The sequence below is a fragment of the Rhineura floridana genome, chromosome 8, assembly GCF_030035675.1.
Source record: "Rhineura floridana isolate rRhiFlo1 chromosome 8, rRhiFlo1.hap2, whole genome shotgun sequence".
NCBI classification, from domain to species: Eukaryota; Metazoa; Chordata; class Lepidosauria; order Squamata; family Rhineuridae; genus Rhineura; species Rhineura floridana.
The window spans coordinates 80,038,552-80,064,541 of NC_084487.1; the positions used below are offsets into that span (position 1 = coordinate 80,038,552).

Genomic DNA, 25,990 nt, shown 5'->3' on the forward strand with positions numbered 1-25,990 from the left:
TTTGTACTGTATATTGTGCTGGTTGTTTTTGACCTTGCACTTTATACTCATTGACTTCAATCTTTTGGAACTGCACCTATCTCAGCAATTGCACTTTGTGATGCGGTGTTGCGCAGCTCATTGTCACTGGGTATTCCTCATCCTGGGAAGGATGCTGAAGTATCTAGCTGACCAAATACTGGAAGATAGATATTGTCTCAAATACAGGCTGCTGTGTCCCAGTAACTGTAATATGCAGATTAGATATATGCATCCCAGTTGATCCCAATTTACACCCCCAATTAGTCATGTAATTTGTAAGTGGTCAGTATCATGCATACATGTTTTGAACATTTCAGAAGTGACACTAAAAGCACCTTTTCATCTGGAATGCATTACTTGTGATCATGGTCAATCTGAAACAGAAGGCAGAATGGTCCAGTGTTAATGCATATACCATATTGTATCAAGTGTACATAAATTATACATCTAAATTAAGACATATTTTTAAAGAATAAGACTTCCTTCAGAAGAAATATTAAAATATGGACATTATGATAGGAAAACAATATTTTGGCCACACCATTCTGACTCTGTTTAATTCCATATTTCAGGTGAGCTCAGAAGTCTCATTAATTCTATTGTCCAGTCTACAAATCAGAATTGCTAGTCTATCAGTTAAAATGGAATACTTTCATAATTGCAGTGCTAGTTGTTTGCATACCATATTGTAATAACACCTGGTTGTTTGCACCTGGTAGTTTGCACTTGCATACAATATTGTAATAACATACCTATAATATTAGTAGCCATTTTTCCTCTTTAGCCAGATGTTTAGGGTTTTTTAAAAATAGTTTGAATCTTTTTAATGTTGGCTACATTTTAAAATATCTCTTTGTGCTGACTTATATTCTTTTCTTTTTTTCCCCCTTGCATCAGTTTTTAATTTTTGTGAACTTCCTTGACCCAATTTTGGAAGGAAAGGCTGGGTGCAAATAAATGCGTAAATATGCTAAATTAATGCTAAAGAAAAGCATCTTGATTATTGCGCATTAGAAATCATTCTTCCTTATATCATTTTGAGAAGAAACTAGTCAAAAGTTGGATTTATTCTGAATTTTCTCAGATGAAAATATAGTTTTTTAAATTTTAAAAAACATAAAATGAATGATGCTCACACGCCTTTTATCTGATTTGAGGAAATTTAAATGAAGTATTTGGTTTCCTGTTTATAGAACAGAGTGTTCTGAGAGTCAACATATTGTGAAGGCAGAACCTTTAGAGCAGAAAGTACAGTTCTGTTGACACTGAAGACGCCTCAGGGGGGTTGCGTCCCGGAAATTGCTGACAGCTCAAATGGATCGCATGGAACTGAAAAAAGTCAACATAGAACTTGATGAGGAGAGCAACAGTGGTGACAGCACTGAAGACACCTACACCGATATGGGAGATCCAGAAAAGGCTACTATTAGCAGGTACAATTAATTGCAGGAATCACCAGATTAAAATGCAAGTAATCCCACTAAATTGTTGCTTCAGGAGCCCAGAGTTCTAACAGGGGGGCACGGTACAAAATGAAATGATAAAATATTTTGTTCTGTTGAATATAATGGTGTTTAATAAGTTAAGCGCAGTGTCTACATTTTTGCAAGAATTGGACCTGCAAGTTTTTTGGTTTTGTTTTTGAATTCATTAATGTGACCATGTGCCCTACTTTATAGAGAACAGTTCTCTCCTTGAAGGGCTAGTAGAGGGCAGGCCTCTGTCTGAAGAACTCTCCATTTTAAAGCTAAATAACTATACGGGAGACTGGGGCCCTAAAAGGTGCCCATCAACAGTTTAGCACTGTGCCAATTTTTTTTTTACTGTTCTCCACTAATTGTGTTCAAAAATTATCAAGGGGTAGCAAAACGTTTTGTGAAATTCTCATGGGTAGAATGCAGGGATTCTGTTGTGCTTACCTTACTGTCAAGGTGGCCAAGGGATTTTTGTGAGCGTCCTTTAATTTCACAGATAATCTCTCTTCTTGTCTGCATTCTGCAGCCTACTCAGATGCACACACTTCCTAAAAACCCCATGACTTCCTTGGCTGGGCTTTCTTGCAAGTGCAAGAAGCTGGCCAGTTTGGGGTGGACTGGCTGTCTACCATGTTCTTGACAGCTCTTCACTGATATTTTTGATATCTTTTTCCTTTTAAAGAAATCAGAACTGAAAGATTATTTTTAAGTGGTAAAAATACTTCCCTTAAAATCAGCAAGCACACTGATTTCAGATGCTCGGTAGCCAGCCTCCCCGGCTGCCTGCACTCCAGTTAAAGGCCAGGAGGTGATGTCAAAGGGTAACTCCTCCCAAGGGGCTTTTTTCAGATGAGGAAGCATGGGTGGCTGAGGAGCTTGCAGAGCGCTGGAGAAATGTTTACGGAAATAATACACATGCACACCATTTTCAGTTAAATCGCAGTGACAATATAAGCTGAACCACACACCAAAATATGAAGAAATTCTAAAGAGCACTACAAATGGGGCAGAAAGGCAGTAGCCTCTTTCATGGAGGATAGGTTTTGGCACAGCACTGCAACCGTTAACACCTAGACAGCACCTCTGGTCACAGTCTTTCCAACTTCAATAAGAGGCACTGTATTTCTGTTTATAATAATTATTTTTATGCACGTCTGTATCCTTTTTTGTCCTCTTTTTTGTTATATGTAATATGTAAGTGGCCACCTTATTCCAACAACAACAGTAACATACTGAATGGGTAACAGCAATGCTATATATAGATATAGATTTGCCTACATTGATCCATGCACAGTTTATGACCATTCATTCATTCATTCATTTATATCCCCCACCCTTCCTCCAAGCAACACAGGGCAATCTACATGGCCAGTTGGTTTTATTTTAGATTAGTCATGGAATCTTTCATACTTACTTATTTATTTAACAGGATTTACATACTTCTTAGTCATCTAAAACCTGTAAGCAGTTTACATAAAACAGTATCTTATTATATAATTGTTGTGATTCCTATTGTTGTAAACTGCTGTGGAGAAGTTTTCTCCAAAAGTGGGGTATACTGTTATTAAATAAATACCTGTGTAAAGGCTGACACTGAATTTTAGAGAGCAAATACATTTCTTCTTTTCTTTCCTTGCTTTTTATTTTTTTTTATTTTGTTTGTCTTCAGTCACTTTGTTGGTGATGATGCAGAAAGTCAGAAGTTCCTTACCAATGGCTTTCTGGGCAAAAAGAAAATGGAAAATTACACGGAAGAATATGTAAGTTTGCTAGTAATGGTTGAGATATAGTGCTGTCATCACAGATGGCACAGCATAACTAATATCACACTTTCATTGTTCTGTTCCAACAGAATCCAGGAAATATTTCGTTTGGAATGTCAGCATTTAATCTGAGCAATGCCATCATGGGCAGTGGAATCTTAGGGTTGTCCTATGCCATGGCCAACACTGGAATCATACTTTTTATGTAGGTATCCAGGATGTGGTTTAGAAAAAATGGGATGAGTCTCATTTGGAGCTATAATATCCTGAAATAAGAAATGTTTCTTATTTCTGTGTATAATGGGTTGGGTCTAAACGTAGCCATGCTTAGAGTAGTTCTACTGAAATGAATGGGACTTAATCATCTAAGAAGTCCTATTGATGTCAGTGGCTCTGTTCTAATCATGACTAACTCTGCAATCCTAACCCCATTTACCTAAGAGTAAGCCCCATTTAATTCAATAGAATTTACTTCTGAGTAGACATGGTTAGGATTTCCCTGTTACTCTGGATCAAACCCAGCATGTATGGTCAATTTCTTAAGCAATCTGATGCCCATAGTTTGTACTGAAAATGCATCACGCATGTGTGTATTGTACACTGTTTTCCAAAAGATGTGAAAGAAATCACATAGGAGACAGGGAAAGGATTAGAACCTCACTTTTGAGAACCTGGAAAGGAAAAGCAGAGAATACATCCATGCATCATTCATAATTGGTGTGATATGTGTGTATTTTGTACCTGAGAATGTGTCCCCAAATACCAAAGTAGTATGAGAAGCAGCCAAATAAAGCCTTAACGTAACCTTTGGAAAGATGGTAGGGATTCTCAGACTGTCATCGTTAGCATTCCCAGACTAAGAAACAATGAGTCAATATCTTCCAAATGTAAACAAGGCTGAGTCCGCCCAGGAATTTTGGGATGGAAGGATGCTTGGGAGAAGTCACTTGGCACTCATTGCCAAATCAATGCATAGAAGTGCAGAATTAATTGTCTGTGTTACATTTTTATAATATGGGTGGTGGTAGTGGTGGAAAAGTCAAGCTGTTCTATTGAGGGCCCCTGCAGACATCCTTTTTATAGGGCATTCATGTTTATTTGCACTCATGATGGTAATCGGGGTGGTTATAAGCAATCCTGCTTTCAGTACTGTTCATACCTGCAAAAATTCCACAGTGGACATATTGTTTCCTTTCCAGTTGGTGTATCTCCCATAGCCTCCTGCTGAAATCCTGCAACTTTTCATACCACAAATGTTCCAGTTTGTGACCCACTTTTGTTGCGCTATAATGCAAGAGCGCCCCCCTCCCAGAAGCTAATAATGCAGTAACATTGGGGAAGCATCACAGAACAACTAATAAAGCAGAGTCATGTGTGGGTGGTCCAGTATAAATCCACCACTAATGCATCATTAGTGTGTCAATGACATGTTGTGGAATACATCTGCAAAAAAAAAAGGCCAGTCTGGAAGGGCCCTCAGCATAAGACAATTCAATCATGATTTCAAGGTTGTGGTCACATGCAAGATGTATGTATTTATTTATTTATTATTTAATTTATGTCCCACCCTTCCTCCGAGCAGGAGCCCAGGGCAGCAGGATTGTGTCTCCTCTAGTAATAGCTCCCAATGCTGTCAGCAATCCCATATCACACTTTGAGATCTATGTGAATTCACTATGTGCCTTAAATATTTAATACCAAAGTCTGTCTAATGCATTTTTCTGTAGATCAATTACCCTGCCTGTATCTTGGATGTAAATATTTATATTTACATAGGCAAAAAATACAAATAAAAATGGTGCATCTCTCCATCTTCCATCATGTAACATCAACAGCAACATTGCAACTCCAACTGGGACAAATCTGCCAAAGGAATAAATAACTCACCTAATTATGTATCTGTGTAATCAGAGTGTTACTACCCCTACTGTGGGGACTGGAAAAGAATGCTCCCTGTCCATATGACACTAAATCTGAAACTCTGTGAATAGAAGTATGACTATACACTTGCTGCCCCTCTAACATCTGACCATGCCAAATGTTCTAACACTACCGACTGTCATGACATGTAGCTGACATACACTATCCATACAGCATATGCTTTGACAGGCAACGACAAATGCTTGTGAGCAACTTTTATAATATAGCTAGACCTATCAGTCCTGGAGACGTTTTTTAAAAAACTGTTCTGTTCAACAAATGATGTTAGTTCCTGACACCTTCAGTTTTAAGAACTGTCGAATTCTGGGAAAGTTTATATTATTGTTTTGCATTGTTTTTGAAAAGAAGAAAATACATTCTTGATATTCTTCAAAGACCCCCATTTAAAGTAGAGAGCTGGACAGAGAATATTGTTGCATTGGGAAAAAGATACTGCTTTTAAATCTTCTTACTGTGATCGACAATCTGTGGGCCAAACTGCAATGTTACGTTAATTGCACATTGCATTAAACGCATGTTACATTAATGGGCTTAAGCATGCCTAACTCTGTGTTAGATTTAGACTATAAGATATAAAAGCAATCATGACAAAATACTCTTAAAATACGCTGGGGTTGTTATGCTTGCAGGCCTTTGAACCTTATTGTTAATGTCCTCTCTATTGAAAGCTTTTCCCCCTTTACTGTACTTAAAATGGCATTCCTAAATTGAAAGCTCTAGAAAGGAATGGATAACCCATCTGTGCAGTTCATATTTATCCTCTCACAGAGATTTCTAACTACTGTTATTCTTTGCAGAATCTTACTGTTCAGCATAGCCATAATGTCTCTCTATTCGGTTCACCTGTTACTGAAGACGTCCAAAGAAGGAGGTATGCCATTTTGTAACTTGGAGGGGTGGGCTCATTTTGTGTGACCACATCCCAACCAGGCAGACAAGAAGTTAAGATTAAATTGCACAGTTTAGCCCTGTAACTACAGATACAACAGAGGCCCATTGCCCAGATCTCAATAATAGTCGTTGTCCTCAAGTCCATATTACGGACACAATCAAGCCAAAGAAGCATTCCCATTGATTTAAGCACATACTTAATTTTCATATTGGAATCAATAGACATTAAAAGTGCTTTTGTTTGGCTGCATCCTAACCCCACTATTGTGCAGGGCAAGCCTCTGAATATGCTTCATGCAAAATCTGATCAATGAAAAGATACTTGTAGTAAAATATTTCATTTCCTGTTGCTCCTAGGCTCACTAATATATGAAAAATTAGGTGAAAAGGCATTTGGATGGCCTGGGAAAATGGGTGCTTTTGTTTCTCTTACAATGCAGAACATTGGAGGTAAGTGGAAAATGACTTTTTAATGAAAGGGTTTAAAAGGAGAGTAATTGTCTCACAATAACGAACAGGGGAAATGTCTGCTGTTGGTGCCACAGTAATCCTGAATGCTGCACAATAGAAATAAACTCTTAATTAGATTGCATAGTACAATAGATACTGCACAAAATGGCATTCTGATATTGAAAGCTAATTTTAGAGTTTTTTTATACCCTATAAAGAGAGACCCAAGCATGGCATTCATAGAGTGTCTAAAAGCCTAAATACAATATACAATTTAGGAAATGTTCCTATGTTATACTTCGAAGCCGTGGGTGGATGATGCTACCTGGTTTTGATACTTCATAGTTTGCATTGGGGTGGAGAACCTTTTTCAGACCAAGGGCTGCATTTTTTCATGGGTAATGTTTCCGGGGACCACATGCTAGTTGGGGGGGGGGGCGCAATGGCAAAAGTGGTCAGAATAGTGGGTGTGGTCTTGGTCTGGATCCAACCCCATGAATCCCACAGAATACTTAAGCAGAGCAATAAAATTAAATTAGAAGGAGCAAACATAAAAAAGGGAAATCTTGATGTGCTGTGTATATCTTTGTGACAGTTCAAAAGGCAGTTCTGTCAGGCTCAGTTTTATTAGGGAATCGAAACCGACTGATGGTATCATTTGGAAGAGCTGAATTCAGACTAGTTGTAGATGCCTTCATACTGAAAAACAAGGCACCATGGTTTCATCCTGACCCCAGTTAGAATAGACCACAGTTTCCTGAGTTGGGGTTGCAATGGGAAAGTTCAGTTTACTCAAACCTTTTAGCCTCCTCCTTTTGCACAAGAATGATAGAGGCGAGTGTGATAGCCCAATGCTCACGAAGGCTTGTTCGCGTAACATCCAACCATGATTGTTATGTCTGAACCAGGCCATAGGGTCAGGTGTGAAAACAACCTTGTTCTTAGTATTCCAGTTTAAAACTCCTAACTTTCTGACTGACTGATATTCCCATGTAAACTGTTATGAATAGCATGTCTATTTAACTGAATGTTTTGGATGCCCTTTTTTAGGCATTGCCATCATACTCTACTCATCTTAAGTTAACATATTTGTCATTTCAGCAATGTCAAGCTACCTCTTTATTATTAAGTATGAACTTCCAGAAGTAATCAGAGCATTTCTAGGGCTTGAAGAGAATTCTGGGTATGATTCTGTTTACATTTCTTTAATTCAATAAAAATAATCCATCTGCTTATCACCTGAACAGAATTGATACATACATAGTTATTCTATCTTCTCATTCCAGGGAATGGTATCTCAACGGTAACTACCTCGTGATATTTGTCAGCATTGGAGTGATTCTTCCACTTTCACTTCTAAAGAATTTAGGTAAAACAATGAATTGCCCTATTTAAATACATCTATAATTGCTTGTCTCTTATTTGAGTTGATCAGCTGGTTTCACCTGTAGTTTAACTGTGCATTTTTGTTGGTTTTTTAGGGTATCTTGGTTATACAAGTGGATTTTCACTTACCTGCATGGTATTCTTTCTAAGCGTGGTAGGTAATTATAGGACCTGTTGTATTAACCTGTATGAAACCTTTACATTACTAATCCATGTGTTAAACTGGCAATGGAGCAGTTAATGGGTGTGGACAGTGGCTGTTGATGCAAATTTGTATATGCTGATTTATATGTATAAATTTAGGACTCTGAGCATATTAAGATGGATGGCTTTGCAGCTTGCCCAGCAGCCTATTAAGCATAGTTTAAAAAAATAGTTTCAAAGAAAGGGGAAGAGGAAGCCCTATAGACAAGAGTCTACAGCACCATCATTGCAGCAGAAACAGGAGCCTATGGATTAGGAAGTGTGCTGTGTAACTCATAGGGTTAAGAATGAGCCAATCCATTTTTAGCACAGCTGCAAAAGACTGCTGCATGCCCTAGCAGTACCATGTATGAGATTACTAAAGAAGTAGAGCATGGTAGCGTAACCAGGAGTGGCTGTCCCAGGGGGCGAAGCTGCAGCAATATCCTGCTGCAATATCACTGCCGCTTACCAAGGCAGTGAGGGTGTGAAGTCAGGTCAAGGCTACATGGTGCAATGGTGGGAGCACTGGATTGGTTCTGCTACCCTGTCATGCCGACCTGAGCTCACCGCCACCTTAGCCCTCACTATCCTTGTAAGTGGTAGTGAGACTGCAGCGAGGATGCTATTGCTGCAGCTCCGCCCCACAAGGCAAGCTGCTGCTGAGTTCAGCCATGTTTTGGGGTTGCAAAGCAGACCCGTTAGAACATCTCAGGTACTGCTGTATCTTTAGGGGCAGTAGACCAAATAAGCATAGGGACAATTCAAATCCAACGCGATTCCTCCTCCATTTAGCTGCCTTCTTTCAGGTAACACATATGCCTTTAGAAAATGAAAAATCCTTTGCAAATATTTGACAGTTGCATGCTTCAACATGTTTTCATCTCAATTTCAGTACAGTTACTGTGGAGGAAGCAGGATGAAAATTATAGCCATCTGCTAACCAGAGTGACATTAGGGCACTGTAATATACAGTATGCAAAACGCATGGGAATGAGATGAATAAGCATTGCTGTAGAATAGAAGCTGTCAACCTGCAGCCTCCCACCTGCATTGGTGCGGTCCCTCAAGCCCCCCATAATTTTCTGTTGGTGCCATTGGAGAACACCACTGAAGAAGAAAAATGGGGGGATGTCCATTGGGCTAGGCACAGAGTGCAGGGACTAGAGTGGCCTTGGGTATGCTCTGTTTTTTTGTGTGCAGAGTGGCCTTTTGGAATGCTGCTCTGGGACCTGGGCTCTTTGGTTTCTCTTCCAGATCACTTCCTGACAGTTCTGTGTGCCCGAAATCAATCACCACTTTAGTGACTATCAGGAATCAATCACAGTGATCACTTCACTCAGTGACAGGCAGCACAACAGGACAATAGAAACATAACCTCATCAGACGTAGCTTTCTGAGAGCAATAGTAGCAATGCCTTGTAAAGAGATTCCAAGTTTCATCTGCTAATTTCCCACATTCAGACTGTTTATCATCTCACTTTAGGTGATCTACAAGAAATCCCAAATACCATGCCCTCTCCTGGTTTTGGGCAATGATGCTGGCAACTTGTCCTCCAACAGCACCACATCTCCATTGCATGTAGTGATGCTACCAAATGATTCTGCCAATGTAGGAGTCAACTTCATGTTGGACAGCACCTACAAGCAGTATTCCGGTTTTGAAGAAACCCGAGACAAGCTGCATCAAAGTGGAGTAGAATATGAAGCTCATGGAGAGAAAGATGACAAGTGCTCCCCGAAGTATTTTGTGTTTAACTCTCGAGTAAGGCTCTACTATTATTTGCATCACAGAGAACTGCCTGCCTGCTGACAGGAGGCGTGGAGTTTTATTGCAAGCAGCCATTCTAGAGTTACAGCCGTGGGCAGTTTCTCCCAGGCACTACACCAGCCTGGAACATTTCCAGGGTCCTCTGTAAGACTAAAGATCCACTTGGGAGTCAATCCTTAGTGGGATGGCTTCTCTCTTTTTTTTCCTGCTTACTGATTGGATGAGGTAATCAACATGGTAGCTTCCAGATGTTTCTGGACAACAGCTCCCATCATCCCTGACTATTTGCCATGCTGTCCAGTGCTGATGGAGTCAACAACATCTGGAGGGCACCATGTTTGCTATCCCTGGGTTAGCAGCATAGAGAGATTGGCAATAGCCATTGGCTATGCCACCTATGTTCCTTTATAGCTCTCCGAATGTATACACCTAATACTTTTCTGATAACTCCCTGCCTAGCATTTCTTCCCGTAGTGGACAGCATGGTGGGGCAGCAGCAATGCTGCTGCTTACTGGGAGGTAGAGGAGGATGAACAAGGCAGTGGCAACATCAGTGCAGTGCAAACTCACCAGCAGACCCACCCGATGCTCTGGCTGGTGCATTTCCACTGGGCACACCTTGCTGCCATCTCGCCCCTCCCTCTCTTTCTCCTGGTAAGCAGCAACCACACAACCGACCAGGTGTGAGCAGCACCACCTCACCATGCCATCCACTATTGATTCCTCCATTAGACCCCCTGCTACCAAAAGAGAAAGCAACCCCGGCTGGCTTCTGTCTTGACCAGAACTTTACCTGGAACATTTGCAATGTAAATCCATTCACTTTGCTAAATAAACTGAATTCAGATGATTCAGATACAGAAATACTAACCAGAGCTGGAATCCTTGTTTTTGTTTTAGACTGCCTATACAATACCCATCCTGGCCTTTGCATTCGTGTGCCACCCTGAAGTGCTACCCATATACAGTGAACTTAAAAAGTAAGATTGCTTCTCATAGATTTATTCATGTATACCTCTTTACTTAACCCAGGCTCATTATTGAGGCTTCCCCCTCCCCACCATTTTATGGCTTTGGTTCAGCTTGCAGTAATAAATTTCCTACTAGTAAATCATTATTTCCAGTGGACACTGGTAGCTCTGATGTCAGTGGGGCAGTGAATCCACTCTGGGTTTTAGCCTGAACTTTCAAGGAGTTGTCCAGGATGCTGAAACCTATTCCCAAAAAAATTTAGGCTCAGCACCTTGGACAGTTGCTTGAAAGCTTGGACTAAAACCCAGAGTGGATTCACTATCCCACTGACATCGGAGCCACCAGTCTCCACCAATTATTTCTGTTAAATTAATCTTACTGATATATTTATTGCATTTGCTATTATCTTTATATTTTTATATTCTTTAGATCATTAGACCATGGGCCAAATTCACCCCACCAGGGGTCCTAATTTGGTCCATGAGTCCATTTCCCCCCAGCTACATCTACCTGCCTCACATGTGGGGCAGGTAAATGTCAAGCTGCAAAGGAATAATTGGGAGCTTAAAAACTGGACTTAGGATTGTTTTGGCAAGTGGGGCTTCCATTTGATGCCTTTTAACTTTGTAAACCACACTGCAGAAAGTGGGACTTGAAGCTGGCACAGCATTTGTTGTTGTTGTTGTTATTGGCACCGATTGATTCTCCATTTGAAGTTAAATCGCCTGATGTCATATGATATTGGGTGATTGACAGGTGGGCAGCCCTGTCTGGATGTCAAAAATGGCCTGAGAAGGGTGGGTCAGATCTGGACCCAGGTCTCCACCTCTGCTTTATATGTGTCTGTTTTATATTTTGTGCTGCCTACCTTTCCACAAGATTAAAACATGTGCCAACTACATTTTATCCTTTGCTTAATATGGATCTTTCCAGAGACAACGATGTGATGTACGGCTGGTGCAGGGGGACGGGGTGGAGACAACATTGTTGGGAAGGTTAATCCAGTGGCTGCTAATGGGCCCATGTCAGTGGAGCCACAGAGTCTGCTCTGGGTTTTAATCTGAATTTTCAAGGAGCTTTGCACCTTGGGCAACTCCTTGAAAGTTCAGACTTCAACCTGGAGCAGATTCCAATGCTCCACTGACATGGACCCACCAGCTGCCACTGGGTTAACCGTGCCCTTATTTCCCCCTGACTCTTTCGTGGATGTATGCTTCAGTAAAGGAGAAGCACAGTCTCCAAATGTATGCTTTTAAATAAAGTGAATAACGTGGTTATTATTTTAGATTTAGATCCTGCCCTTCCTTGAAAACGGAGCCCAGGACAGTATATGTAACAGGCTCAAGAAGAGGCAATGAATGGTAGTTTTGAGAGGAACTAAGAACTCTGTTCTACTTCACAGAGCTACAATTTCCAGAGCTCCTGTGGAAGGACATGGTAGTTACATCAGTTTAGAACTGGTATAGGCTTTTGATACAGATGTGGCCCCAGAGGTGCCACTGACCTGAAATTAACCAGTGAAACAAAATAGGCTAAGATGTGGGGGTAAGGTCTACAACTCCCATCATCTCTGACCTTTGGCCATGCTGGGTGGGGCTCATGGAAGTTGGAATCCAGCAACATCTGGAGGGCCACAGCGTCCCCACCCCTGCAATAAGAGAAATGAGTCACAAATAAAACCTCTATAAAGAGCTTTGCAGTTTACAAACTTACTTGAGCAATGTAGTCTTTTCAGTAACATAATTGCTTCTTCATTCATGATACGTAATAATGAAATGTACTTTTTCCTTTGCATTTTCCTGCTCAGTCGGTCACGAAAACGGATGCAAAGCGTTTCCAATGTCTCCATCACTGGGATGCTTGTCATGTACCTCCTGGCTGCTTTGTTTGGCTACCTTACCTTCTATGGTGAGTCTAAGTTGCAGCTGCAATATTCTCTCAGTGATTGCAATAGAGTCCAATCTTGTACTAATTGCTTTCATTCCTCTGTCTGCCCTGAGACACATCTTCACACAATTCCCATTCAAATACACTTCATTCTTAAACTTTCAGGTTTCAGTTTGGAAATTCTAATAGTGGGCAAGGTCAACATGGAAAATGTCTCACTGTTTTGGTGCCTTATTGTTGTTATTGTTATTATTGTGCCTTATTATTTTTTTGGTGCCTTACTATTTTTGGTGCCTTATGACAACCTTTCAAGTACTTGAAGAGTGCTATCATATCTCCCCTTAGCCTTGACAAGAGATGACTGAGGGGAGATGTGATAGCACTCTTCAAGTACCTGAAAGGCTGTCACACAGAGGAGGGCCAGGATCTCTTCTCGATCATCCCAGAGTGCAAAACATGGAATAACGGGCTCAAGTTGCAGGAAGCTGTATATGTCTATGAGAGTGAGTCTATTTGGCATCGCCTGAGAAAGCTTACTTGATTCATTTCTTTTTTGCAGACGAAGTTGAAGATGAGCTGCTTCATACCTACACCAAAGTGTACACTTTTGATGCCTTGCTTCTGATGGTTCGCTTTGCAGTGCTTGTGGCTGTGACCCTAACTGTGCCAATAGTCTTGTTCCCTGTAAGTCAAAAGACTCTGAATTAGATCATATTTGAGTAACCCATACCTGAGAACCAGAGGCGACTCCGCAGGTGGGACGAAGCCACTGTGCTAGCTTCTTGGCAAATGGGTCGCTGTTGCTTCGGGGGGGGGAGAGGGAAGTGTTCCTACTAGTGTATTTGCACCACCTCCCCTTCATCTCACCTTTGCTCTCCCTCTCTGGAGGCAAGCAACTGATTATTTCTTATTCTTTGGGTTCATGGTAATTCATTTTGAGCGATGCAGTCATTCTGCTACATTTTAGCAATGAAGTAAAGCAAATCCTGTCTTTATTTTTATTTTTTTCATTTTAATCTAGCTTCAGCTGGTGGGATGTAGTTAGATCATGGATACAGTATGGAAGCCACCTCCCATAATCCCAGCCATTCAGAGATGAAGGGAGCTGTAATCCACACATGTTCCTGTTAAAGTCTGTTTTTATGATGTTTTAAGGTGTTTTAGTGCTTTTGTTTGCCGCCCTGGGCTCCTGCTGGGAGGAAGGGCAGGATATAAATCAAATAATAAATAAAATAAATAAATAAAAATAGATAATTTAGAGTATTAAATATTCCGAGACAAAAAACATGCTACAGTTTTCTTGGGGTAGTTCCAGCTGCTCCTGAATGTATTTCAAATGAACAAAATGATGCTCAGGAATTGTACTGTTGATCTTGAGCTGTCAAGCTAATGAAGCAACCCTATGCATGTCTACTCAACTTTAGCCTCAACAGAATTCAGTGAGGCTTACTCCTGGTTATGTGTGTGCATAGGATTTCAGCCATAGATAGTGGGGACACTTCCAACTGGATCTTATATATTGGTGACAGTGTACCTGGCTGTAACACTGATGTTATGTCATTGGCTGCTGTGATAATCTTATGGCTTATGGCATTGTTATGGTTTCCCTAGTTGCATCCTCAACTTACACAATATTTTGACTGAACATATACTGTATAGAGTAGAATTTAAGCCAAGTTAAGCACTTTTAAATCTCATTGACTTCAATGGAAAAGTGAAGAATATGCATAAAATGTTTTCTTCCCCTGGTCCACTCCCAGCACCACCTCAGCCTGTCCCAGCACGCCTGCTGAGCTCTAACGTTAATAGACTAAAGGCTGCAGAAGTTGCTGCAGTGGCAGGGAAGGGGAATCTGACCTTGGATCTCCCTGTCTGAGGTCTCCATCCACAGAGAGGGAGATCTGATGCTTCCTATGGCCCCCAAGATGCCTTCCCTGGTGCCGTAGGTTTGCAGGGCCATTCTGTTAAATCCATAAGAACGAATTCAATAGCCATTCCCATTAGCAGTCACATTTACTTCCCCAATAACATTTCTGAAACAAATATCAATCTTTCAAAGCCACTAAAATCAATTAATAATAATTCATACAAAAATTGCATCACTAAGCAATACATATGGGTGCTTTGTTGTATTTTCCTTTTGCCCCATCTTCACTATACATTGAAAGCACTATCATACAACTTTAAACAGCCATGGCTTCCCCCAAAGAATCCTGGGAACTGTAGTTTGTTAAGGGTGCTGAGAGTTATTATATATATATGATATGGAAAGCCTTCAAGTCGATCCCGACTTATGGCGACCCTATGAATACGGTTTTCATGGTAAGTGGCATTCAGAGGTGGTTTACCATTGCCTTCCTCTGAGGCTGAGAGGCAGTGATTGGCCCAAGGTCACCCAGTGAGCTTCATGGCTGTGTGGGGATTCGAACCCTGGTCTCCCAGCTCGTAGTCCAGCACCTTAACCTCTACACCACACTGGTTCTCTGAGAGTTATTAGGAGACCCCTATTCCCCCCAGAGAGCTACAACTCCCGCTGTGGTTTCACAATCAATCCCTCTTCCCAGGAAATTGTAGGAATTGGACTGTCAGCGTCCTCAACTGCCTGGTGGAAACAGTTCCTACTGTTTATTTGGTGTTTAAGGGAAACTGGCAGAGGTGACACCCTTGCAGTAGACTCTGTATTTGTTGTTATTCCTGTTCCCAAAGTAGTAAGTACGCACACTTTCTTCAGAGAAGAGATTAAGGGTTGTTGACAGATCCCCAGCAATGTGTGTCAGATTCTTTCAGCTTGTGCACTACAACAGCTATCAGCAGCCCCGAGGTTCTCAAATTACAGTCACACAATGCCCTTAAAGGACTATTCCAGTGCAATGACTGAGGACAGCATTTTGTCTCATGCTCATAGATCCAGACATGCTATGTAATCCACCCTCTCACATAAAATGCAGAAAGTAATAATATACTGTATCCCTATAGATCTGAATGGCATAATCCCTATATAAGCCATACATTCTGAAATTCATCCTGAAATGCCAGATTTACTCTGAAAAAGCTGCCGGTCAGTACAAACAAGTGGGAGCAGCAACAAAATGTTGCATTGTGGAGTTCAGCATTACAGCCACTCATTCATGCCCTCTTCCAGGACACCATCCCATTCTCTTCCTTGATGTCTCCCATCCTCAAAGACGCAGCATTCTGGTTCTCACTGGGCTGCTTTGCAGGGGGGGGTGGGGGGGTGGAGGATAGGGGTTGTGGGGTTTTTTACCTTTTAGAGTTTTTCCCCTAAATATTTTTTATACTCCTACAAACCTTGGGAGTTCCCCTGAGCAAAATGTTACCAACCTCTTGTGCGTGGGTGGTGCCTTTTTGGCTGTAAAAGGGTCAGCACTGACTCCTAAACATTGCTAAAAGAGAGACTGATTATGAGAAATAAGGGCTCTGAATTGACCCAGATATGCTAGCTAAAGCCCCATTTTTGCAGTTCCACTTCCGTTGCACTTCTTTAGCTATAGTTTTTTTTTTATTTGCTACTCAGAGAACTTCAGTGTAATACTATCTGCAGCTGCCAAGAGGAGCTGCTATTGACCTTTTACCTAGTTATTATCTCTATAAGTACAAAAAGCTACAGAAAGGCTGTACAGGTTTGGGAAGTTTAAAGATCAGGGCAAACAAGACTGATAAATCTCTACATTTTTTCCTGATGTCATTTGCAGATGGAATATTGAGTGTATTGCACTGTATTATTATTTTTTACACTGAAAGCAAATGCAACTACTTTTTAATAACCTACAAGAATTCTGAAAAGCTAAGGTTCAAAATACTTTTCCATGTCATATTTCATTTTACTAAAAAGAAAAGGAAGTTATTTTCTTCTAGGAAGAAAAATATTTATTTCCGATTTACATACTTTTTCATCTGCACTGTTATTAATATTTGGTATTCTGTTGCAAAGTACATGTGCTCTTCATAAAACTGGTTTTTAATAGGAAATGCTTATAAAGATGAACAGAGAGAGAGAGGGAGAGATTTCTTGCTGTAAGCTTACCCAGAGTACATCTTAAATTTAAAACATGTAACAAAGTAAAATATACTGATTTACCTTTTTTTTCTTTTTAACAGATTCGTACCTCTGTTACTACACTTTTGTTCCCCAGAAGGCCTTTCAGCTGGATAAGACATGTCCTGATTGCTGCAGTAATCCTTGCCTTTAATAACATCTTAGTCATTTTTGTCCCTACCATTAGAGACATCTTTGGATTCATAGGTATGTTTTTTGGGGGGAAATCTTTACTCATCTTACTATGTCTCTAAGGAAAACAGAAACGTTTATTTGAAACACCTGTCCTGTAGAATTCAATATAGCAGAAACAGAAGACAGTCCTACCGTGAGGAAGAGTGAGACAGCTGCCTCAAGCAATAGATGCTGAGATGCGTGTGGGACAGTGGTGGCAATGCCCAGACTGTTCTCCTCTGTTGGAGGACACAGCTTTTGTGCCATGTGGCCTGCTCTACACTTCCAAAACGAGCCCTACCCTCTATTAGGATTTTGGCCACCAATGAAATAGTCCTTTTGGGGGTTGGACACTAAGCTCTACAATCAGTTACCAAGTCTAATGTGACTTTGGCTTTTTAAAAGATTGGCTTTTTAAAAGGGCTGTCAAGACACTGATCTTCAGACATGCCTTTTATAATTAAGGCTTGCAATTCTATGCACACTGACCTGGGAGTAAATTGCACTGAAGTTCTAGAGCTTACATCTTAGTAGACAGGTATAGGATTGCACTACTAGATATTGTTTAAGGCTATAGTCATATACCTGCTTACTAGTAAGTAAGTCCCATTGAACTCAATGAGGCTTACTTCTGATTAGACAGATATAGGATTGCACTATAAGTGCCAGCTTTCCATTTTTAACTTGACACACTTATAATGTTTTGGTTTTTTGCTGCAATTTTATGGGTTATTGTTGTTGTTATATGCCTTCAAGTCAATTATGACTTATGGCAACCGTATGAATCAGCGATCTCCAGTAGCATCTGTCATGAACCACTCTGTTCAGATTTTGTAAGTTCATGTCTGTGGCTTCCTTTATGGAATCAATCCCTCTCTTGTTTAGCCTTCCTCTATTTCTACTCCCTTCTGTTTTTCCCAGCATTATTGTCTTTTCTAGTGAATCATGGCTTCTCATTATGTGTCCAAAGTATGATAACCTCGGTTTCATTGTTTTAGCTGCTAGTGCTGGTTTAATTGCTTCTAACACCCAATTATTTGTCTTTTTTGCAGTCCATGGTATGCGCAAAACTCTCCTCCAACACCACATTTCAAAGGAGTTCGTTTTTCTCTTATCCACTTTTTTCACCTTCCAACTTTCACATCCATACATAGAGATCGGGAATACCATGGTCTGAATGATCCTGACTTTAGTGTTCAGTGATACATCTTTGCATTTGAGTCCTCTTGATGTTCAGCTGTAGTCCTGCTTTGCGCTTTCCTCTTTAACTTTCATCAGCATTCGTTTCAAATCATTACTGGTTTCTGCTAATTGTGAAAACTGGAGGGAGAAATATCAATAATTTAAGATATGAAGACGATACCATACTACTGATATTTCTCCTTCCAATTTTCACACCTCCTTGATCTTGGTCCAATCCCGCTTTCCGTATGATATGTTCTGCATATAGATTAAACAAATAGGGTGATAAAATACACCTCTGTCTCACACCCTTTCCGATTAGAAACCAATCAGTTTCTCCATATTCTGTCCTTACAGTAGCCTCTTGTTCAGAGTATAGGTTGCACATCAGGACAATCAGATGATGTGGCGCCCCCATTTCTTTTAAACTTTAAAATTTAAAGCATTCCATAGTTTATCATGATCTGCACAATCAAAGGCTTTGCTGTAATCTATAAAGCACGGTGATTTTCTTCTGAAATTCCTTGCTCCATTCCATTATCCAACGTATGTTTGAGATATGATCTCTGATGCCTCTTCCATTTCTAAATCCAGCTTGGACATCTGGCATTTCTCATTCCATGTATGGTAAGAGCCTTTGTTGTAGAATCTTGAGCATTACTTCACTTGCATGGGATATTAAGGCAATAGTTCAATAATTACTGCATTTCCTGGGATCCCTTTTCTTTGGAATTAGGATGTATATGGAACCCTTCCAGTCTGGGCCATTGTTTAGTTTTCCATATTTGTTGATAAATTCTTGTCAAAATTTGGACAGATTCAGTCTCAGTAGCTTGTAGCAACTCTATTGGTATGCCATCTATTCCTGCTGATTTGTTTCTTCCAAGTGTTTTAAGAACAACTTTCACCTCATATTCTAAGATTTCTGGTTCTTCATCATACGGTTCCTCCATGAATGAATCTGTCATCCTTGCATCCCTTTTATATAGTTCTTCAGTGTATTGCTTCCATCTTTTCTTTCATCTCGGTCAGTCAGTGTGTTCTCCTGTTGATTATTCAACATCCCTACTCTTGGTTTACATTTCCCTTTAATTTCTCTAATTTTTTGGAATAGGGCTCTTGTTCTACTCTTTTTGTTGTCCTATTTCTATACAATAACTATTGTAATAGTTCTCTTTGTCCCTAGGTACTAGTCGCTGTATTGTTGCATTTAGGGTTCTAACCGTGTTTCTATCTCCTTTTGCTTTCCTTCTCTTTAACCATTTTAAGAGTTTCTTCAGTCATCCGTTGAGGTCTTTCTCTCTTTTTAACGAGAGGTATTGTCTTTTTGCATTCTTTCCTGATAATGTCTCTGACTTCAATCCATAGTTCTTATTTATTTATATATTTATTTATATCCCGCCCTTCCTCCCAGCAGGAGCCCAGGGCAGCATAGTTCTTCTGGTTCTCTGTCAACTAAGTTTAAAGCCTCATATCTATTCCTTATTTGATCTTTATATTCTTCTGGGATGTTATTTAAATTGTATTTTGGCATTATGATTCCTTTGTTGCTCTTCTTTAGCTGTACTCCTATTTTCGATATTACCAGTTCATGATCTGTACAGCAGTCTGCTCCTTGTCTTGTTTTCGCAGAGAGTATGGAACTTCTCCATCTTCTGCTACCAATTATACAATCAATTTGATTCCTATATTGACCATTTGGTGATGTCCATGGATACAGTCGTCTTTTTGGTTGCTCAAAAAATGTTTTTGTAAGAAACAAATTATTGGCTTCACAGAATTCAATAAGTCTTTCTCCTGTTTCCTTTCTATCTCCTAAGCCCCATTTTCCCATAATTCCTAGTTCTTCTCTGTTTCCTACTTTTGCATTCCAGTCTCTCATGATTATCAGCACATCTTGTTTTAGTGTATGATCAATTTCTTCCTGCATTTCTGCATAAAATCTCACCAATTCCTCTTCTGGGTTTGTTGTTGGAGCATAGACTTGGATGATGGTTATATTAATAGGTTTCCCATTAAATCTCATTGATACCACTCGCTCAGACCTTGCGTCATTGCTCCTAATTGCTTTTGCTACATCACTTCTCACTATTAAAGCAACTCCGTTTCTTCTTAATTTCTCATTTCCTGCATAAAATATTTTGTAGTTGCCTGAAAGTGTCCCATTCCCATCCACTTTAATTCACTCATGCCAAGTATTGTAATGTTGATACATTCCATTTCTTTCTTGACATTTTCTAACTTTCCCTGGTTCATGATTCTCACATTCCATGTTCCTATTGTGTGCGTCATACAACTCCAGACTCTCCTTTCGCATCTATGCACATCAGCCTCTGGGCTTCCTTTCGGCTTTGACCCAGCTGCGTCATTAGTCACAGCGCTACTCATACTTGTCCTTTGTTCTTCCCCAGTAGCCCGGTGAGTGCCTTCTGACCTGGGGGTCTCATCTTCCAGCACTATCTCATGTTGCATTTTGGATGCTCTGTTCATAGGGTTTTCGTGGTAAGAGGTATTCAGAGGTGGTTTACCATTTCCTTCCTTTGAGTTTGAATGCATCTTAGTCTGGTGTCTCAGCTTTGACCATTCCTCCTTGGGTGCCCCTGCTAGGAGTCTACCCTCTTGGTCTAGACTCCTGATGGCATTGCTCTCAGCTTCTTCAACACTCTCAAATCCCCTCACCACGTTAAGGTGTGCATTCTAGAGAGGGAATTTTATGGGTACATTTCCTTATTGTTTCGTTAATTATAACTCTCTTTGAGAACATTGGTTGAAGAATGGCCTATACGTTTGCCCCCCCCCCAAATTAAGATTACAATCCAAGCCCCTGATCTGCCAGGCTGGAGGGGATTTGGATGAGGCAGAGGTGTCCCTCAGCCTAGTCCTGCCTGGCCCCACCAGCCTTGACCATCAGGGGAGCTCTGCTCCCGATAGGTGTCCATGTGCCTGCCCAGATGATAGTCGAGCAGAAGTTACTGCTGGAGGTATCCTTACTGGAAGTAACCAGCAGAATCCCCAAAAACTTTAGGGGGAGGGGCACAGAGCTTGGCCAGCAAGAATGCCTTTGGTTCTTGAACTGGCCCTGCTGCTATCACGTGACAGCAACAGGCCGGATCTAGACTTTTGTTGGACCAATGTGGGAGCTGGTGTGACAAAAATGTGGTTTCAGCCTGCCCTTTCCTGCCTTCTACCCTGGTTAGCACATGTGGCAGGACTGTACTGTAGATGCAGTGGTAACCATGCCTCTCTGTTAAGCCCCACTGCTTGCTGGCCACAGGGTTGGATTGCTCTGTAAACTGCAGAAGGTTTTATTGCACGGTCACATTTCTGGCATTTTCCCTGCTGCACAATTAGTAGATGTGTCCATACTTCCCCAGAAAGACTTACAGTTGGGGGGACAGTATTATAGAAGATTTCTGTCAACTTTGTAATGTGCCTTGTTTGGGATGATGTAATTTACTGAAGGTCTAAGGCTGCATTCCTAACTCCACTCACATGGGAATAAGTACCATTCAATTAAATAGAATCTGACGTCTTGTAGTTTGTGTTACTATGTAGTCTTTTATTTCATAACATCTAATATTATGTTCTGTATTTGTGGTCAGCTGACTGTAAATAAAGATTTGCTTGTTCTATTGATTTCAGTGGGTCTACTCTAAACATGACTAGCATTGCAATCCTGTCAGAAAGCCCCATTTAATACCATGGGACTCTGAGTAGACACGGTTTGGATTGTGCTGTGAAGCTGCCTTGCGCAATGGGAGAAGGGAGTAACACAACTATAAAAAGCCGCTTCTTTCCCCCCCTAAACCTGACCTCTCTTACAAAAGAGTAACCATTTGGGCTTCCTGCTTCAGGTGCTTCTGCCGCAACGATGCTCATCTTTATTCTTCCCGCTGCCTTTTATCTCCGGATTGTCAAGAAAGAGCCTTTCAGGTCACCTCAGAAGATTGGGGTAAGCAGATTGGAAGCAGTTCACTATTGCAAAATCACAAGCTCTCTTCACTTCTAATTTGGGATTTCTTCTTTTGCCTTCTCAATCACAGGCCCTGATTTTCCTCATTATTGGCATCATCTTTATGATTGGGAGCATGACGCTTATTCTCCTGGACTGGATTTACAACTCTTCAGGTTCCAAAAAGCATTAATCTGGAAGAAAACAGAAAATGTGTGTTTTTCTTTTGTATTGGAAATGGTGGAATGCTATCATCATCATAAAAAAAAAAAAGACTTTTGCCACATAGAAGGGGACATTACTTCTAGTCAATAACTGCAAGATTCCAAAGACTTTTTACTAGTATTGCCGCTAGGAGAAACCGATGGAATATTAAAACACCCTTTAATAAGGGATAGTTATTTATGCATCAAAGCCTGTGCCAAACTTTTCGGGACCAGGTTAGGAAAATAATGTGTATATAGTCCTCAAAACAGACTGTTACTGTTATTGTTGTTCTGATAACTACAGTTTCTGGAATATGGAGACCATGTAGTAGTTTATGGTTACCTTGTGCCTTTTAAAATTGTCTGTGGGTATAGTTTATTATATAATATATTGTACCCTATTTCAAGAGAGAGGTTGGAATATTTATAAGTTGTTCAAAAGCTAAGATCATCAACATCTAGTACAGCTGCCAAAACTTTGTGTGTGTGTGTATATATATATGTATGTATGTATAGTGTACGTACATAGATACAGAAGAGAAAATAAAGGAAACAATTGTTTTAAACGGTTGTCCATAAAATTTACAAGTCCAGTTGTAAACACCAACTCTTTGTAAGTATTTTTCTTACTAAGCAATAAATTATATTAAAGGATGACCACAGAAGTGCTCCCCATTAAAGGTGCACAGGCATGATAAATTCTTGGTCATAACTTTTAACAATCTTTGCCTGTTACAAAAATTGGCTGCCACTGGTTTCTGGGCAATTTAACTGTCCCATCTCTCTTGCAGTTACTGTCTGTCTAGAAAAAACCTCTAGCCATGCCAATAAAATTGTTTCTTGCCTTAGGTAGCCTTCAAAAATTTTCCAGTTGGCAGTGATGCTATGGTTATAATCATTATGCTGAGAGTCTCTATGCTCCTGTCAGATGTGCCTGATGACCACTGTGTGAAGAGTGGAATCCTTAACATGATTATGACAATCCCATAACAAGCACATCAGTGTAACCAGAATGCATTTACTAGGAAGGCTGGTTTTGGTGGGATCCGCATGGTGAACAAAACGTTATATATACACCAGCCTGAAGCCTGATCCTGCACAAATAACTGTGTTTTGATCTAAGACATTGAACAAGCTGGATCTCTGTTAGTACTTTGTCTGGGAAACACAAGCAGGAGAGGGCTGTTGCACTCATGTTCTGCTTTTGGCTTCCCGTTGGCATCTGGTTGGCCACTGTGTTACCAGAATACTGTTTGGGGCCTTTAGTCTGATCTAGTAGGACTCCTCTTAAGTTCTTATGTCTTCCACTATAACTCAGATGGATGTAAGGAGATCACAAGGAATGTGAAAGCACACTTACCAGTATTGTTAAATGCATTTTTATGTGATAAATGGTCAGTGCAGGAAACTGTGATCATTGTATGTACTATATAAATATTTATGTATATAACCTTATTTGTCATCAAATGTTGCTGTATGATACGATGTTTTGATTTTTATATATCTATTTGTGTAGTTGTTTTCATAGTCACGAACTTTATACCATTTTGAAAAAGGGAAAGGTTCTTCTGGTGGACTGTAAGATTTTCACTTTGTCTTTGAAAGCCCAAGGAGAATAAGACAGTCAAATGTTACTAAATGGATTACAATAAACTTCAAGAATTCAGGATTACTACCTGCTTTTGTCAACCTGTTGTTCAAAATTTCATTTTTAGACTAAACTGTTAGAGGCTTTTGGTATATCTGCTCAAAAGTATTGAGGGGTGGGGGTGGGGAAGAGCAGAAGGTGAAGTCCCATTGCATGAGCAGAAGTCTATTCCACTCACGCACGGACAGGGTTGGATACAACCCAGCTGGTGTTTGGTATGAATACCCATGCTTTGCTCTCTCACTTTTTATAGAGCAACCACATGACACCATTGTTATCCAGTGTGTTTCCCTATAGCTCCTACACTTTTTCTCAGATTGCAGAAAGTCTGACTTTTCTTCCCCAGAACAAAAGCACAATCTTCACAGGTGTAGATATTCTTAGGGCTATCTTTCTGTCTCTTTACAATAACAGGACTTTTCATGTGAGTCAGTGACTTATGGGACAGGTGAACCTATCCCAACTTGGCCCACAATTACTAAAACTGCCACAGTGGACCCCATTTTATCACCCTGTTTATTGCTTTTTAATTGATCTTTTAATTAGCAATAAAATACTGTTTTGGTTATATATATATTTAAAATTCCAGTCATGAAGCGCCACTTAAATGAAATGGTGTATGGTGCTACAAAACTATAATGCTAGTATTACTATTTTTTAATAGGGACAAATTTCTTTCTGGCCACAACCATTTTAGCAAGGAAATTAGGGACAGTGACTGGAAACACTTTTGTTTTATTTTTTAATCATTATAGCAGTAAAGCACTATAATGCCCTAATTTTAAAAAACAACAAAAATGATTAATGGATCAGTCCTATGTTCCCTGAGAGGATGGCTGAGGAGACATAGGATGCCACAAACTTTCCTCTCCATGGATGCGGAGGGAGGTTGGCAAGCATTTGAATGACACCTAATTCTCACTTTCCAAAACAATGTGTCTTTCAAAATTCACAGTTCTGTGTACAAATATGCATATATTAAGTGAAAGTGTTCTTCAAAATGCATATATTAATGAAAATAACATACAAAATGAATTATATTAGGGAATATATATGGGTGGATGCATACATATATATATATATATATATACACACACACACACACCCCTGATGAATTTTTCTGAAGACTTTAAAAGAACTGATGTAGAAATATGGTGAATGGAAGATTGGAAAAATGAGAAAAACTGACATTTATTTATTTATTTATTTATTTATTTGCCACACTTTTCATGAAAGTATATCAAGGCAGCATTACACCATACAAAAACATAATAGAATTAAAAACCAGTAAAAACATTGCTAAGCACAAAGCATCCATAAGTACTTCATTGGTTGGAAAAGAACATTCATATTAAAAGGCCTTTAAAAAGTTCAGCTTTCAGGAGACACTTGAAAGAAGGGATGGTTCCTGCCAAACCTCTATTGGTAGGGAGTTCCACAGGGCAGGGCCTGCCACACTAAAGGCTCGGTCCCTGGTAGAGGCCAACCGAATCTCAGGGACGTGAGGAACCGCTAAGAGTGCCCTATCAGAATGTCCCAGTGATCGAGATGGCACATTGGGAGTCAGGCAGGTACCGATTCATCCATCCCTGACAGCAGCTATGTCAAAGCCACTAGTTTAAATGGGACATAGTGGGGTGTACACATAGAAAAAGTGCAATAGTGTATAAGGTTGAAACCATTCAGTTGTTGCTTACAACAGAAAAGAATGCTGGAATTTTTTATGCTGAATTTTCAAGTTGTGATTTTAGGATATCGTGCTCTTAATTTTATCATTTTATGCTGTAAACCTCCTGAGAACAATGTTATTGGGTGGCTACATGTAAATATAGTAAATAATAATATGACAGACGCCTCTCTCTGTTTCCCCTTAATGCTGTAGTATATTTACTCAGAAGTAAGACTGATTTCAGGAAGATGTACATCCAAGTTAGTATGTTTAGGATTGCAGCCTTAATAAAAATTCTAATTTATGTTTTAATGCATGTTTTTATATTGTTACAGTCTCTAGGTGCTGCTCAACTTGCATGT

General features: G+C 40.1%; 1 protein-coding gene across 2 annotated transcripts in view; it reads left to right on the forward strand.

Moving 5' to 3' along the window:
* The window catches only part of SLC38A4 (solute carrier family 38 member 4), a 31,112-nt gene extending 7,112 nt beyond the window's left edge, over nucleotides 1-24,000 (forward strand). For both annotated transcript variants that reach the window (XM_061639880.1, XM_061639881.1), the window contains exons 2-16: nucleotides 1,215-1,454; nucleotides 3,166-3,256; nucleotides 3,349-3,464; nucleotides 5,998-6,071; nucleotides 6,449-6,541; nucleotides 7,643-7,724; nucleotides 7,828-7,910; nucleotides 8,023-8,081; nucleotides 9,597-9,875; nucleotides 10,782-10,861; nucleotides 12,661-12,761; nucleotides 13,300-13,424; nucleotides 16,860-17,004; nucleotides 22,008-22,105; nucleotides 22,197-24,000. In XM_061639880.1, the coding sequence (XP_061495864.1) occupies nucleotides 1,336-1,454; nucleotides 3,166-3,256; nucleotides 3,349-3,464; nucleotides 5,998-6,071; nucleotides 6,449-6,541; nucleotides 7,643-7,724; nucleotides 7,828-7,910; nucleotides 8,023-8,081; nucleotides 9,597-9,875; nucleotides 10,782-10,861; nucleotides 12,661-12,761; nucleotides 13,300-13,424; nucleotides 16,860-17,004; nucleotides 22,008-22,105; nucleotides 22,197-22,298 (1,647 nt within the window). In that variant the 5' untranslated portion in view covers nucleotides 1,215-1,335 and the 3' untranslated portion in view covers nucleotides 22,299-24,000. The remainder of the gene's footprint in view (nucleotides 1-1,214; nucleotides 1,455-3,165; nucleotides 3,257-3,348; nucleotides 3,465-5,997; nucleotides 6,072-6,448; nucleotides 6,542-7,642; nucleotides 7,725-7,827; nucleotides 7,911-8,022; nucleotides 8,082-9,596; nucleotides 9,876-10,781; nucleotides 10,862-12,660; nucleotides 12,762-13,299; nucleotides 13,425-16,859; nucleotides 17,005-22,007; nucleotides 22,106-22,196) is intronic.
* The last annotated feature ends 1,990 nt before the right edge of the window (nucleotides 24,001-25,990 follow it).